General features: G+C 38.1%; 1 protein-coding gene across 1 annotated transcript; it reads left to right on the forward strand.

Annotated features, from left to right (window-relative positions):
* The first annotated feature begins 4109 nt into the window (after nt 1–4109).
* On the forward strand, nt 4110–10743 carry LOC148018050 (uncharacterized). Its single transcript, XM_087661734.1, has 3 exons — nt 4110–4806; nt 5061–5187; nt 6795–10743. Exon 1 carries the CDS (start codon nt 4224–4226, stop codon nt 4671–4673), a length of 450 nt encoding a protein of 149 aa, XP_087517860.1. The 5' UTR covers nt 4110–4223; the 3' UTR covers nt 4674–4806; nt 5061–5187; nt 6795–10743.
* Nucleotides 10744–13112: the final 2369 nt, after the last annotated feature.

Below are 13112 nucleotides of genomic sequence, written 5' to 3' on the forward strand. Positions count from 1 at the left end.
GCTGATGGATGTGATTATAGAATAGCTACAGATGTGCTGAAGGTGAATCCTGCCGACATATCCACTCTTGCAGGAGGTGGAAGAGATGTGATTCGATCTAATACATGGTGCGGTAAGTGACATCAGGCATGACATTTAGCCACTAAATATACTCAAAAACCAACCATCCCTGGAGCCTTATGCTCGTATTGCTTAAGGAAGAACCATACAGAGGATATTTGCTCTCTGAAGGAGATACACGAAAGGAGAAAGAAAGACGAAGAAGGAAGATTCAACTTGTTGGAATCCAAAATGACCACACAAGACATTGGACCAAAGCCTAGGGAGTTCGGTCCTAATTTTGGCCCAAGGAGGTTTCCCTCTCAAAGTTACAAAGGATGACAATCTGCTGGCGGTGGCCAGAGATTGGAGCTGGAGTGTTACAGATATGGAGAAAAGGGACACATCTCACCAAACTTTCCAAACCCTAGAAGGTCTATGGAGTACAAACCCTTATGCAGTCGATGAAAAAGAGAAGGCCACACTGCAAAAGACTGTCCAAGTCCAGCTCGTGTGAAATCTACTCCTGATACCCAACAAAAGACCTAAGAACCTACTTCCAATTTGGTGGAATTGGAAGTTGCTGCAATAACGGGTGCTAAGAAATGAGAAACCAAAGTTCCAAAAGAGAACATTCTCTTTGCCAAATTAGTGAAGTTCAATCTTCCCAAGGAGAAACAGAATAGTACAGAGTAGAATAATGTAGTATAGAGCACTAAAGTGCCACAGAGCATCATAGAGACATGACCAAATGTCTTGGAGATATAGAATGCTAAAATACCTCCAAAAGTAGAAGAAATGTAGAGGTTGCTACTCTTGGAAGAAAAAGGGAAGATAAAAGTGGGTGTTGCTCCATTTCCTAGCTGACTGAAAAAGCCTGTGGATCCAATTGAAGAGTATGACTTGGTCAAAGACCTAGACAACTTCAAACCAAATCTGACATTCCAATAATTGTTGATGTTGTCTCCTAGTTTCCGAAAGAAATTCAAAAGCATACTGATGACAAGAAGAAGAGGCCTAAGGACTGCACTATGACCTAAGCCTAAGAAGACCCTAGAGCATGTGAAAGAAGTGGATGTGGTTAACACCTTCCTGGATCTTGGCACCCCAGAGATTGGCATGTGGATTGAAGCTTTATTGTAGACACATTGATTGGTGGAGGTTCATCAGTGAACATAATGACAGATGTGACAATAAAGGATCTAGGATTACAAGGAATGTAGCCTATGCAGTGGCTTATCAAACTGGCAGACCAAAGCAGAATCAAGCCTTTGAAAATTCTCCCATATGTAAAGACAACCCTCGTAGAAAGAGATTATTGCCTGACCAATCTGGTGGTAAAACCAAATTCCTATGGGACCTCATACACTCTACTACTAGGAAGACCATGGCTTTTTGAAGCAAGGGTGCTGACGGATTGGTTCAAAGGAACCCTAACCCTAGGCAGAGGACCCAACAAGGTGGTGCTGAAGTTGTATGGATCGCAAAAAGGTAATGGATCCACTTCCATTGAAGTCTTAACAGACTCTTCCTACGAAGTAACATATGGCACATCAGGAGATGAAGAATCCGTCAAATAGATCTTTCTAAAGAAAACAGAGGCACAGTCCCTAATAGTGTAAGCCAACTCCCGCCAAAAGAAGAAAAGTCTTTTTCAATGTGTGAATACCTCCTGCCTGAACCCAAAATGACTTTTAAAGTCACCTTGGAAACCCTAGTGCAGGACTCCATACCCTTGAGCTTCAAACTCATGAACAACTTGAAATTCTCACTCTCCTGACAAGGTACTACCACTCTGATTTGAGACTTCACTTAGTTCCCAGCAAACCATCACATCAAATCAGCAAGCAAGAGGCAGATCAAGCATTGTCATCCATCACTAAGCTTAAGAATAGTATCCATTGATACTCAACTTGTATCATTTGACACTGATCTTCTTGTGTCGCTTGACACATTGAGCTACAAATTTTTGCTTGTTGTTTGAAGCTGATAAGCATGACAAAGCTTGAGCAAATAACAAAGTTCAACAGTGATGGATTTCATGCCTGGAAGGAGAAAACCATGTACCATCTCATGAGGAAAAACCCCTGAGATCTCTTTGAGAAAGATGATGCCGATGGCAGTGCTAAAGAGGAAGATGCTGTAGAAGACCAGCCTAAAAAAAAGGCATGGAAGAAGATGAACAATAAAACTCTAAGTATCAGGGATCCAAGAAGAGATGTCATGAATCCCATATGCATAGTGAGGATAGTGGAGAAGCTGGAATGCTATAAAGACATGTACTTGGTTCACTTTTAAATGTAATGCTATTGTCCTTTCAATCAAGTGTCAATGTCATTGTCTTTACATACAAGAATGTGTTTATGAGTCAAAGTCTCAATCTTGGAACCTAATTCACTTGTGTGACGATTGGTCTTGTCTAGTTTATGTCTTTATGAGTTTGTACTTTGAGTTCCAACCTCCATAGTTGTAGCCATGCTCTAGATCTGTGTTTTCTCACATGAAGTGTGGGGACGTGTCCATGCGCATCCATTTTGCATATCCTCATGAAAACATCCCTATCAGACAATTCATACATACCATGCCCTGATCTTCCCTAATGAGATCCCTTCCCTACCCACCCGTCCTATTTTCACTCCATCTTGGGGTTGTTCCTTGTCCGTTTGGTTTTATCCTTTGTTTGCCGCTTTTTCATGAGAACACATCATATGTTCCTCACACTTGACATCTGATCTTACAACATTGTTCCTCTCTTTGAATGAGCCACTCTTCCTTTTTATAGCCCTCAATTCCAAGCCATGGATCATGAGTTATTACTTTTTGAAGAAATTTTTTACCAATTTAACGTGTTTCCATGTGAATGCAACTTTTTTGCTTCAAAACAATGATCTGATGTGACAGTACTGACCTATACCTTTCCAATGATATTTTTCGTTTTTCCTGCCTATCATTTTGATGCACGGTTTGTCCATTATTAAATTTTTAGTATTTTTGGGCATTCTTGTATGTGATTTTTTGCTCTTTTTTCATGTGAACCTACCCTAATCACCTCCGCATTCAATTATGCTTAGATATCCCTATCCGGCTTGCTCCCTTGCACAATTTCTCTTTTTTCCCCATCCTGTTCCAACTCACCAAATTTATATAGTTAATTTTTCTGTGTGTTCTCGTACTTGTTTTTTCTATTTTTTCCATGTGAATGTTCCTTATGTGCGGACCTATGTTCTGACATGATAACCCTGTCCCATAGGTTTTCTTTGACATTTTTTCTTTTTATTGCACCTTGTTCTGATGCATAGATTTTCCCATATTAATTTTTGACTCTGTTTTTGTTGGTATTTTTGTTGTTTTTTCAATGCGGACGCGCCCTATCACCCCTGGAATTGTGTTCTACCTTACCCATCCTGTCTATCACTTCCCTACCAACATTTTTCATTTTTATTTTTCTTTGTTTCAATTGTGAAATTTTTCCATATTAATTTTTATTCCCATTTTAGGGTGTGTTTTTATCGTTTTTCCAATGCGAATGAGTCTTACCCCTGTCAAAATTGCATTCTGATGTGACGTTAGTATGTCACATCATCCCGAATAGTTTTTCTTTTTTTTGCCCTTCATTTTAGTAGACGGATTTACTGGTATTAATTTCTTTGTGTGTTTTGAAGCCCGATTTTCACATTTTTCCCATGTGAATGTCCTTAATTGTCATGGGACATCTCGTCTTACCCTTCTAACCTCTTCCTCTTGTCTTCTAGTTTATTTTGCTTTTTTGTTGTTTATTCATCCGGTGCCTGATTTATTTGTTATTAATTTTTTCATTAATTTATGCTTTACCATTTTACGTGTTTTCGCACGAACACATGTTTTTGTGATTTTTTGTGCATAGACATGCCTGGGACGTATTCCTTCTCCCATGTGTATACCCTTAGGATAAGAGTGACTCTGTGGGATAACAAGCCCATCGATCGTGTTGATTCCAGCGTCGTAAAATTTTTTACAACCCCCCTCACCCGCGTTCATGTACGACGTGTGGAATCCTCCCTAACACCCCTCTCCCTCTTCCTCTCTCCCTCTCCCCCAATATTCCCCTTCTCCTTTTCCCTCCTCCATCTCCTGATTCCCCTCCATCCTCCATCTTCTCCCCCCTCCTCTCCTCCCTTGGCCTCCATTTTGGTGGCTCTCTCGCCATGGAGTCGCTGTTGCCCTACTGGTGCCACTGCTCGTGGAGTCCTGCCCGCCCGCCAGGAGCCGCCAACCTACCGCCGCCCCAGCCACGAGCCTCGCCGCCCCTGGAGTTGCCGACGCCACCGAGACATGCTTACTGCCCCGTAGTTCTGTTGATAAGCTGCTGGCCACTCGATTCGCCATCGCCATTGTTGTGGCCGCGTTCGTCGCTGGCCACCTTCCCCAGGTTTCCCCCTGTCGAGCGCCCACCGCCTGAGGAGCACCCGCACTCGCCATCACTCGTGAAGCACACACCCTCCTGCGGAGCACACGCTGCGCCATTGCCTCAGCGCGATCCGCCCATCCGACGACACTGCCACCCCGCCACCTCGGAAGCCTCTGCCGTTGGCTGCAGTCGCCACTGTGCCGCCCAGCTGTTGGTCGAGAGTCGCCTGGCTGCCGTCCATCTCTAGCACCTTCCCCAACACAAACCTACCACGACCCCTCGGTCGCCCATCTTGCCCACCCCCGGCCCATTCTCCCACCCGCCCATCCCTCCTTCACAAGGAGCCCCCAAACCACCAGACCCATCCACCCCCTTCAAAGGTATCTCCCCCTTTATTTTCGACAAACCACATTTACACATTTTCAATACTTCAAACAACAATTTGTGTGTGTGTGTGTGTATATTTATATATATATATATCTATCTATCTTTCAAATAATAATAATAATAAACAAATTCACATTTCCTCTTTCATTATTTTTCCCCTTTCCCTCGTCTCTTCTTTCACGTGTGACCACCCCCTTTTCCGTCGTTTCGTGCATGTTGATATTTCTTCAAGCTTGCTCGCTTGCAGGGTTTTGGACCTCGTTAGTGTGTTCATGATTGCGATTGTTTACGTGTGTGAATGCACGCGCAATTTTGTTCGCGCGGTGGAGAGCTTGCTGTTGTTCACACGCAACTGACATGCAACCCATTTTCGGGTACATATTCTTGAATGCTCTTGAATTTTTAAATCTCCAAAATGAGAAAACCCTAAAAACACATTAAGAATGATAAAAAATCCATTAAAAATGATTAAAAATTCATAAAAATTTCAAATAAATATGAAAACATTCTAGAAAATTTTTTGATATAAGTTTATACTTTCTAAAAATTTTAAGAATTTTTCTTAGCTAAAAATGCCAACAAAAAAGAGGAACAAATTAAAAATCCTCAAATTCATAAAAAAATATTTTAAAATATTTAAAAAAATTATTTTTTAAAAATAAAAAAATCCAAAAAATCATATCAACTTTCCTTTATATTTTTGGATACTTTATATGCAATGAAATTGTCTAAATTAATTGGGAATCAATTATTTGAATGATAAAATCTTATTAAATATGTAAATTCTTGAAAAAATCTTTTCAAATCCAAAAAATGGCAAGAAAAATTTTGAAAAATCTATTAGATCTTTGTGCTTAGCTTTCAATCTACATTTTGTTGCATAAACAAATGAGAAAAATATTAATCATACATCCATATCAAAGCTGATTAAGAAGAAATACAAAAACTTATAGAAAAATCCCAGTTTGACAAACAAATCGAAACACACATAGTAAAACCAAATTCAAGGTATCTCATAGACATAATTGAATGAAAACATGACAAAAAAAACATCAAAATTTATTAAATTTTTTTCGCTATGGTGTTTAGTTTGTTTGGCTTATATTGACAAAATTTTCTAGCTCGTTTGGATTTTATTTTTGGATACCCTTGTGGTTGCATCACATTAGTTACTGATTAGCATTTAGACTTTACTTGCATACACACTCTCCTTTACGTAACTTATTTTTGTTTATTTTTTCTTTTTGCACCAAACATCACAAATAATTATTAACAACAAACCAGTTGATCACATTTTTCATGGACATTAATGCTACACATATTCTAATTAATTAAAAAAAACAAGTTATTCATATAGTATGCACTTTGTGTGATAAATATATTTATTAATTTATAATAAAATAAATCCATCATCAAGTGCACGCACAAAAGAAAGAAAAGTGCTATACACACATTAATTTGTAAAAAAAAACTTGCATTTAGAGATCCAAAGTCGGAATGTAGTCCGAGAACGTTAATAAGTACCATATAACTTAATAAGTTTTTAATGAATAAAATAAATCACCGTTTTTAAATTAAGATTTATCACCTAATAAAAATTCACCCTTTGATAATTTATAAAATAAACTTATAATTAAATTTTCATTTCCATTCACATTACACATTCTCCTTTTCAATGAAGCATTATGTGGGATGGGTGATATTGCAGTCAATCAAAGTCGATTTGGTTTTTGTTTGGTATTTTTTTGATTATTTGATTGGAGTCGGGGATACTATGTGTCTTATTTTTCTTTTCTGTCTGATACGGGGATATTGGGTGCTTGTTTCTATGCATCTCATGAAGCTATCAGCCATATAAGTGCAGAGGTCATGCCAAAAAATTTCTAGGATATGGTTGCTTGGGGTGGTCAGTCAGGTTGTCAAGTCCGTGTGAGTTTTTATGGTTGATATCTTATCTCCTGTTATTTTGATTGTTTTGCAGGCACTCTTTGTGATTGTCTATGTGTAGTGTAAACCATTTGAATGACGCCTTGTACTCCTCTCCCAGTCCAGTATGTTCCTTTGGTGTCTCATGACTACTCATTATTGCTAGATTAAGATCTTATTAGTAAGCTGGAATTATCCAAGTTTGTGACACTTTCATTGTCGCTTATCTCAGAGGATTTTGTTGTTTGTGATCCGTTTTTAGCCTCTTACAATAAGAGGTCTGGTCCTGTTAGGGGAATGATTATCCATATGATGCCTAAGAGCCTAGGCAAAGCTCTGTCCTTACCATATCGAGGGGAGCCTTTTCCTACTACTGCTCGACAATTGTTTTCTAATTAGGATATTCTGAAGTTGTTGTAGAAGTAGACCCATGATATTTTGGACCCTAAGAGGGTTATTACTATTTCAAGCATTAGTGTCTTCATGATCTCTAATCCTATTTGGAAGCAATAGTGCCAATTCCTTTAGGACAGGTTTATGCTTTCCAAAACTTATTCTAACCACCTTTTGAAAGAGTTATTCACAGCTTCTCGAATGGTGTTGAAAGGAACTACTATTGATTGGAGTTTTTGTCTCCTAGCAAAGATGGATCAGCATTTTACTCGAGCCACAAGGGGTAATGTGACTAATATCACATTTGGTTCCTATCTTTCTATTTTCTTAGCATATGCTGCCCCTGCAAAGAAAGTTCCTATATTACTAGTTGATCCTCTAGAGGTTCCTCCTCCTACTTAAACCATTGATGTTGTCATTGAGGATATTGATCCCATCCCTCCTATGGTGATTCAGAGGAAGTGACTTAAACGAGTAGTAAAATCAACCCTAGTTCCTCCTCCTCCAGTCTCCATTCCTGTTCAGTCTAGCAGTCACCTCCCATCTTTCCTTACAATGTTAAATCTTTTCAAAGCACATTAAGATGATACTTTGGAGATTTCCATTCCCTTTGTGCAATGCATGGTGACATGAGATGCAATTCCTTTTTTATACAAAGACATCCAGAGTTCTATTGAACTCTCGCTTACTGCATGTATCTAGCAGCTTTATTCTTCTTGTTATGAAGAAGTTCAACAGTCCAAAGAAGAGTTGAATAAAGCAAATAATGAGATAGCTTCTGCTCAAGAAAGATTTTCTGACCTTTGTACCCAAATGGAGCAGTAGTAGACTAAGATCATTGATGCCCAGAAAGTGGAGATTTCTAGTTTACAAACTTAGTTGGCAGAGACTAAATCCCAAGTGGTTACTGTGACTAAGGAGAGGGATAGATTGTTGAAGGAGTCTCATGAGCTAAAAACTTTGATAGTTGTCCAAACAGAAGAGCTTAAATTAGTTAATACCTTAGAACAGAGTAACACTCAGATTCAATAGCTTAAGGAACAACTGGCTTAATCCCCTTCTACTATACAGAGTCCTACTGTGCAGGCTTCCTTATCCCCTATGGATTTAGCGGTCCTTCAAAGGAATGCTACCTTACGCCCCTTATTCCAAGCCAAGGTGGAAGGACTTCAATCCAAAATGGATTTGTTGTGGTCTTCATTTGAGTAGTTTCAGGAGTTTGTTCTTCCAGACCACTCTTTCTTTGTTCATTATTAGCAACACAAGATGGCATTCTATATCAAGATTTCAATGATGGATTTGCCTATTCTAGAGAATGGTTGGAGTGGAGGTTGATTGCCCTGAAACTTCTTGGCATACCATGATTGACTCTGTGATCCTGTTTGTATGGTAAAATAAAGCCTTTTTCATGCGTAGAACACTAAGGGTGGACCTCTTAGCCCACCTTTCAAAACAACCCCCTTTTGATTCATCTTTCTTTGATGCTTACCATCATAGATCTATCTTAGGTCCATCAGTCCCTAGTTTATCTTATTATCAACAGATGGCCCACATATATGAATCTTATCTTTTTCTTTATAAATCTAACTCACATGTTATTCTACCTATTTTATTTCAAACTCAAGGTGCTCCTCAAATTCGTATTTTCACTCAGTGTTCTTTTATTGAGGATCGAGTATTTTTCCGTCGTCCTTCTTGTCCTTCCCCATTTATCATTATTCCTTCAACTTTTCCAGCTTATTTATTAACACCCTTTTTAACAGATTCCCCTAAGTTCTCTGCTAATCCCTCTTTAGCTCATTCATCCTTTTATGATTTCGATTACCTATCCCTTCATCCTCTTTCACTGGTTTCTCTTCCGTCTCCTACCACTTCTATCCCGCATTCCCCTTAGTTGGTTAGTGGCTATACATGATTTGATCATAAGATTCCTAGACGACGAGGATGGAGTTCAGGAGATTCACTTACATGACATCAAATCAATTGGCCATTGATTCCAGGAGAATGGATGATTGCTAGCCAAGCTTTTCACAACTATCTTTATTTTTCTCAGCAGCATTCATAGTCTTCAGATCCTTCAGTGAGATTGATTGCTCACTTTGCTTGGTATCTAGTGTATATGCACAAGCATTTGCATAATGATCCAAAGTCGATCCCAAAGTTGTGCATGAATGTGAATGTGATTATTAATCCTCAACAACTGGATATCTTGTACTTTCATGCCCTTTGTTTGCCAAGTAGACATCTTGTCTTGGTGGAGAGGATGTGTTGTTTGCAAATTTTTCAAAATTCTCCCAAGATTTTTGTAGATGAATCTTTATCTATGGATCGCTTTCGTAATCACCAAGCCTTTAAGATGGATCATCTTCATTGATACCCATGAATGTAATTTTTGATGATTCGTAATGATATCTCTCTTTTGGAGGTGCCATTTAGAATTGGTTGTTTTGTGTTAAGTGTGTATGTGTGATGGTTATTTTGTTCTACGATGGGGTCGTGGTGGCTGGAGATTCAACATTGTTCAAGAATATATCTTTTTGACAATTTGTGATAAAGCTGGATGGATAGCTCAAGATGCAACATGTGCAGAACCTCTTATATCCTTTCAAAGTTTGTCCTGCTTTCATGTTTCCAAGTTGTGATAATGGATAAATGTGTTTTCCATTCATTATAATTCTTTATTAGATATAAGTTATAAGTTAGGGTCATGCTTAGATGGTGTTTCTTGAAGATGTTGATGAAGATCAAGTTGAGCTATATTTTGAACTTCTAATATCTTTTTTCTTAGGTCACAAGGATGCTTTCTGATTAAGTGTGGGGATATGTTGAGGGTTGAAATGACTTGATTTTTTGGTTGATTTTTGTTGTTTTGGTGGATTGAATGATTGATCTTTGATAGATTTTGTATGTTGATTAGTTGTTTTGGAAGTGTTTGAGAGTGTTTTGGAAGATTTTGATTAGGGTTGAGAAACTCATAATGTTTTTTAGTGGAGATATGATGTTTTGACATGTTCTGTCAATGTTTTGATAGTGTCTAATTGGTTCTATTTGAGTTTGTTGAGCTTCTATTTTGCTATATTTTCTTTTGTATGAGAGGTTGGAATAATTATTGATGAATTTGAGAGTCTTTAGAAGATTATTGATTGTTTCCTGATGTTTTTGAATGATTTAAGTTGAGCTAAAGGCTTTGTGATGACCTTCTGTAGGGTACTCTAGACCTCAGTTGAGCTTCTATAAAGCCTTTGTCTCTGTTCTGTTCTGTTTTGTTCTATTCTGTTATGTATGTCTTTGTAAGTGCTAGTAGGATGAAGGTCTAGCTTGGGGAAGTTTTCCAACCTTGGGAAGAGATGAATACAAGTTCAAAATAGCTCAAAGAAGTGGAAGAAGTAGCTACTGAAGATTCAAGCAAAGATTGAAGTAATAGTGATACTGTTCAGCTAATGAAGGGACATTGGGCTTTGCTGATCTTTCATATTAGGCATACCTCTTGGGAGAGGTATTTACGACCAAAGAAGGGTTATGGCTTATTATTATTAATTATTCCATTGTACTATTGAGAGAGAACATGTATGAGAGAGAGAGAGAGAGAGAGAGAGAGAGAGAGAGAGAGAGAGAGAGAGAGAGAGAGAGAGAGAGAGAGAGAGAGAGAGAGAGAGAGATCTATGCAAAACAATGTATCTATGAGTGAGAGATTGTGATGAGAGAAAGCTATGGAACCTTTGAAGAAGAATACTATGTGATGAATTCCATTCAAAGTGGTGTATTCTCTTGTATCCTTGTAGTTTCTTGATGAATTCTATGAAGAATATGAAGAGTATAATAAAAAATTTTCAAGTTAAAGCTGTGGGAGAATTGTTTCTATGAAGCTACATGAAGATTTATTATTCCTGGTATTCTTTTCCTTGTTGTGGTCACATAAAATATGAAGAATATGCTTGTTGATGATACAAGATAGCTTTTATTGTAGTAAATCCTCCCTTTTCTTGGTGTTCCTCTTGGGGCTCCATAAGGCAACCTAAGAGGTGAAAAAGGCCTATCCAAATTAAAAGAGGACCCCTAAGATTTTCAAAGAGGGAGACATGATTTTCCAAAGAGTCAGAAATTCACTATCTCTTAGGAAATTGAAGAAACTTAGTCTAAGATATTGTGGACCCTACAAAATTGTTGATTGTCTTGGTAGAAATGCTTCTAGATGAGATCTTTTGCCTCATCTCAAAGTCCAAAAGCTATTTTATGTAAGCCTTATAAAATCTTATATCCCTAACCTTGGTCATGTCCTTGGTGGTGGGAAAATTATAGTGCCAACTCAAAGAGTCCTTGAGATATAATTTGAGAGATAACTAGAAATCAAGTAGAAGTCCTTTAAGAGTTGCAATATTTGGGGAATGATGAGCTACTATATTTGTGTTTTTAAAAATAGCACATTCCTATCAATTTATTAATCTCATAGGGCTTGCAGTTCCTAGACAAAAAACTTACCCGTGAATCATGATGTTTAATTTGCAAGTTGCCTAGGAAAAATAGTCACAAACTTGATCTGCTTGAATCACCATAACATAAATAACCTTTAGCACACATATAAATCCTATATTTTAAAGGAAAAAAAGAGAGCCTTAAGGATTAAAGATTAAGGAGGGGATTTGGGAAGTTAGGCTAGGACAGGGGTAGCCAAAAATGGCTGCAAGATATGGGCCTTTACTCCTCCTGCTAACTAGGCAATGATAGAATGAAACCCACCATTCTCATCGTCATAATCTCTATCATTATTGCCCCCTTCTACTTCTCTCACAACTCCTTGCCTCTCCCCCTTAAAAAAGAAGAAGAAAAAGAACCCCCCTAGTCTCTCCTCCCAAGGATGAGAAAAAAACACAAGATATCTTAGCTATGAGGCTACCATGATTGAGAAATAGAGGGGGAGAGAGAGAGAGAGAGAGAGAGAGAGAGAGAGAGAGAGAGAGAGAGAGAGAGAGAGAGAGAGAGAGAGAGAGAGAGAGAGAGAGAGAGAGAGAGAGAGAGAGAGAGAGAGAGAGAGAGAGAGAGAGAGCAAAGGTGAAGATGATTCAAGGCCAACTCCTATTTTGCCTACATGCATGCATGCTTGGAGTCCTCAATTTCTCTAATTTTTATCCCTTCACTTCCCTTTGCAATGCCTACACATGCAACCTTCTCAACATAGCGGGATCTTCACATCTAGCAAGTCCATTCCCTATGATCAACAATGTGAGCATAAATGAGAAACATGCAAATGAGACCTAGGTGCCGTTCTCGCATTCACTTTTAATTAATCCAGTATATCACAATGCATTAAACTATCAAAGCAAAGTAGACAATTAATTAAGTTTTTTTATAGCATATTGTATAGAGTTTTATCCCAGAAGAAATAATTTTGATCAAAAGTTTTAATTACTTAGAAATAAGTATTTTCTTTTACATTAAAAATAATTGAGTTAGATAGGAATTTTCTTTGAAAGTCTCTATCCCTTCTATCCTATTCCTTCCTATGGAATCAAGACTCTTCTCAATTTCTCGAAATCTTTGGTGATCGCTTCCCCCCTGTTAATCAAAATTTTGTTAATCTAATTACCCCTAAGCTCCTTCGCCAAATTCCCATTTTTTGCGGTCTCCCGATAAAGACCATGGCCTTGAAGAAGAAAGCTACGAAGGTCATGGAGGCAGGAGCTGCCAATAATGCTGCGAACACAATTACGATAAACAGAATGGCGAGTATGGGGATTGCAAATGAAGCCACGAATACCATCAACCAAGCACTCCTCTCACGGATATTAAGGTACTAATTTTCTTAAATAAAAGCAATTAGTAGGCCTTTATTCCATAAATAGGCAATGGAAGCTGCATGTGAAAAATAATATTTTATTTGATTCATGCATATAATTTCTTTGAGGAATTTTTAATCTCAAATTCCAAGAGTTAACTTGGGTATGGTACAAGATGAACCTATGCAAGTAAAAGAAATGTACTG

Source organism: Lygodium microphyllum, chromosome 21, assembly GCF_053477565.2.
Source record: "Lygodium microphyllum isolate KBCC chromosome 21, Lygodium_microphyllum_v1.1.10, whole genome shotgun sequence".
In the NCBI taxonomy this organism is placed as follows: Eukaryota; Viridiplantae; Streptophyta; class Polypodiopsida; order Schizaeales; family Lygodiaceae; genus Lygodium; species Lygodium microphyllum.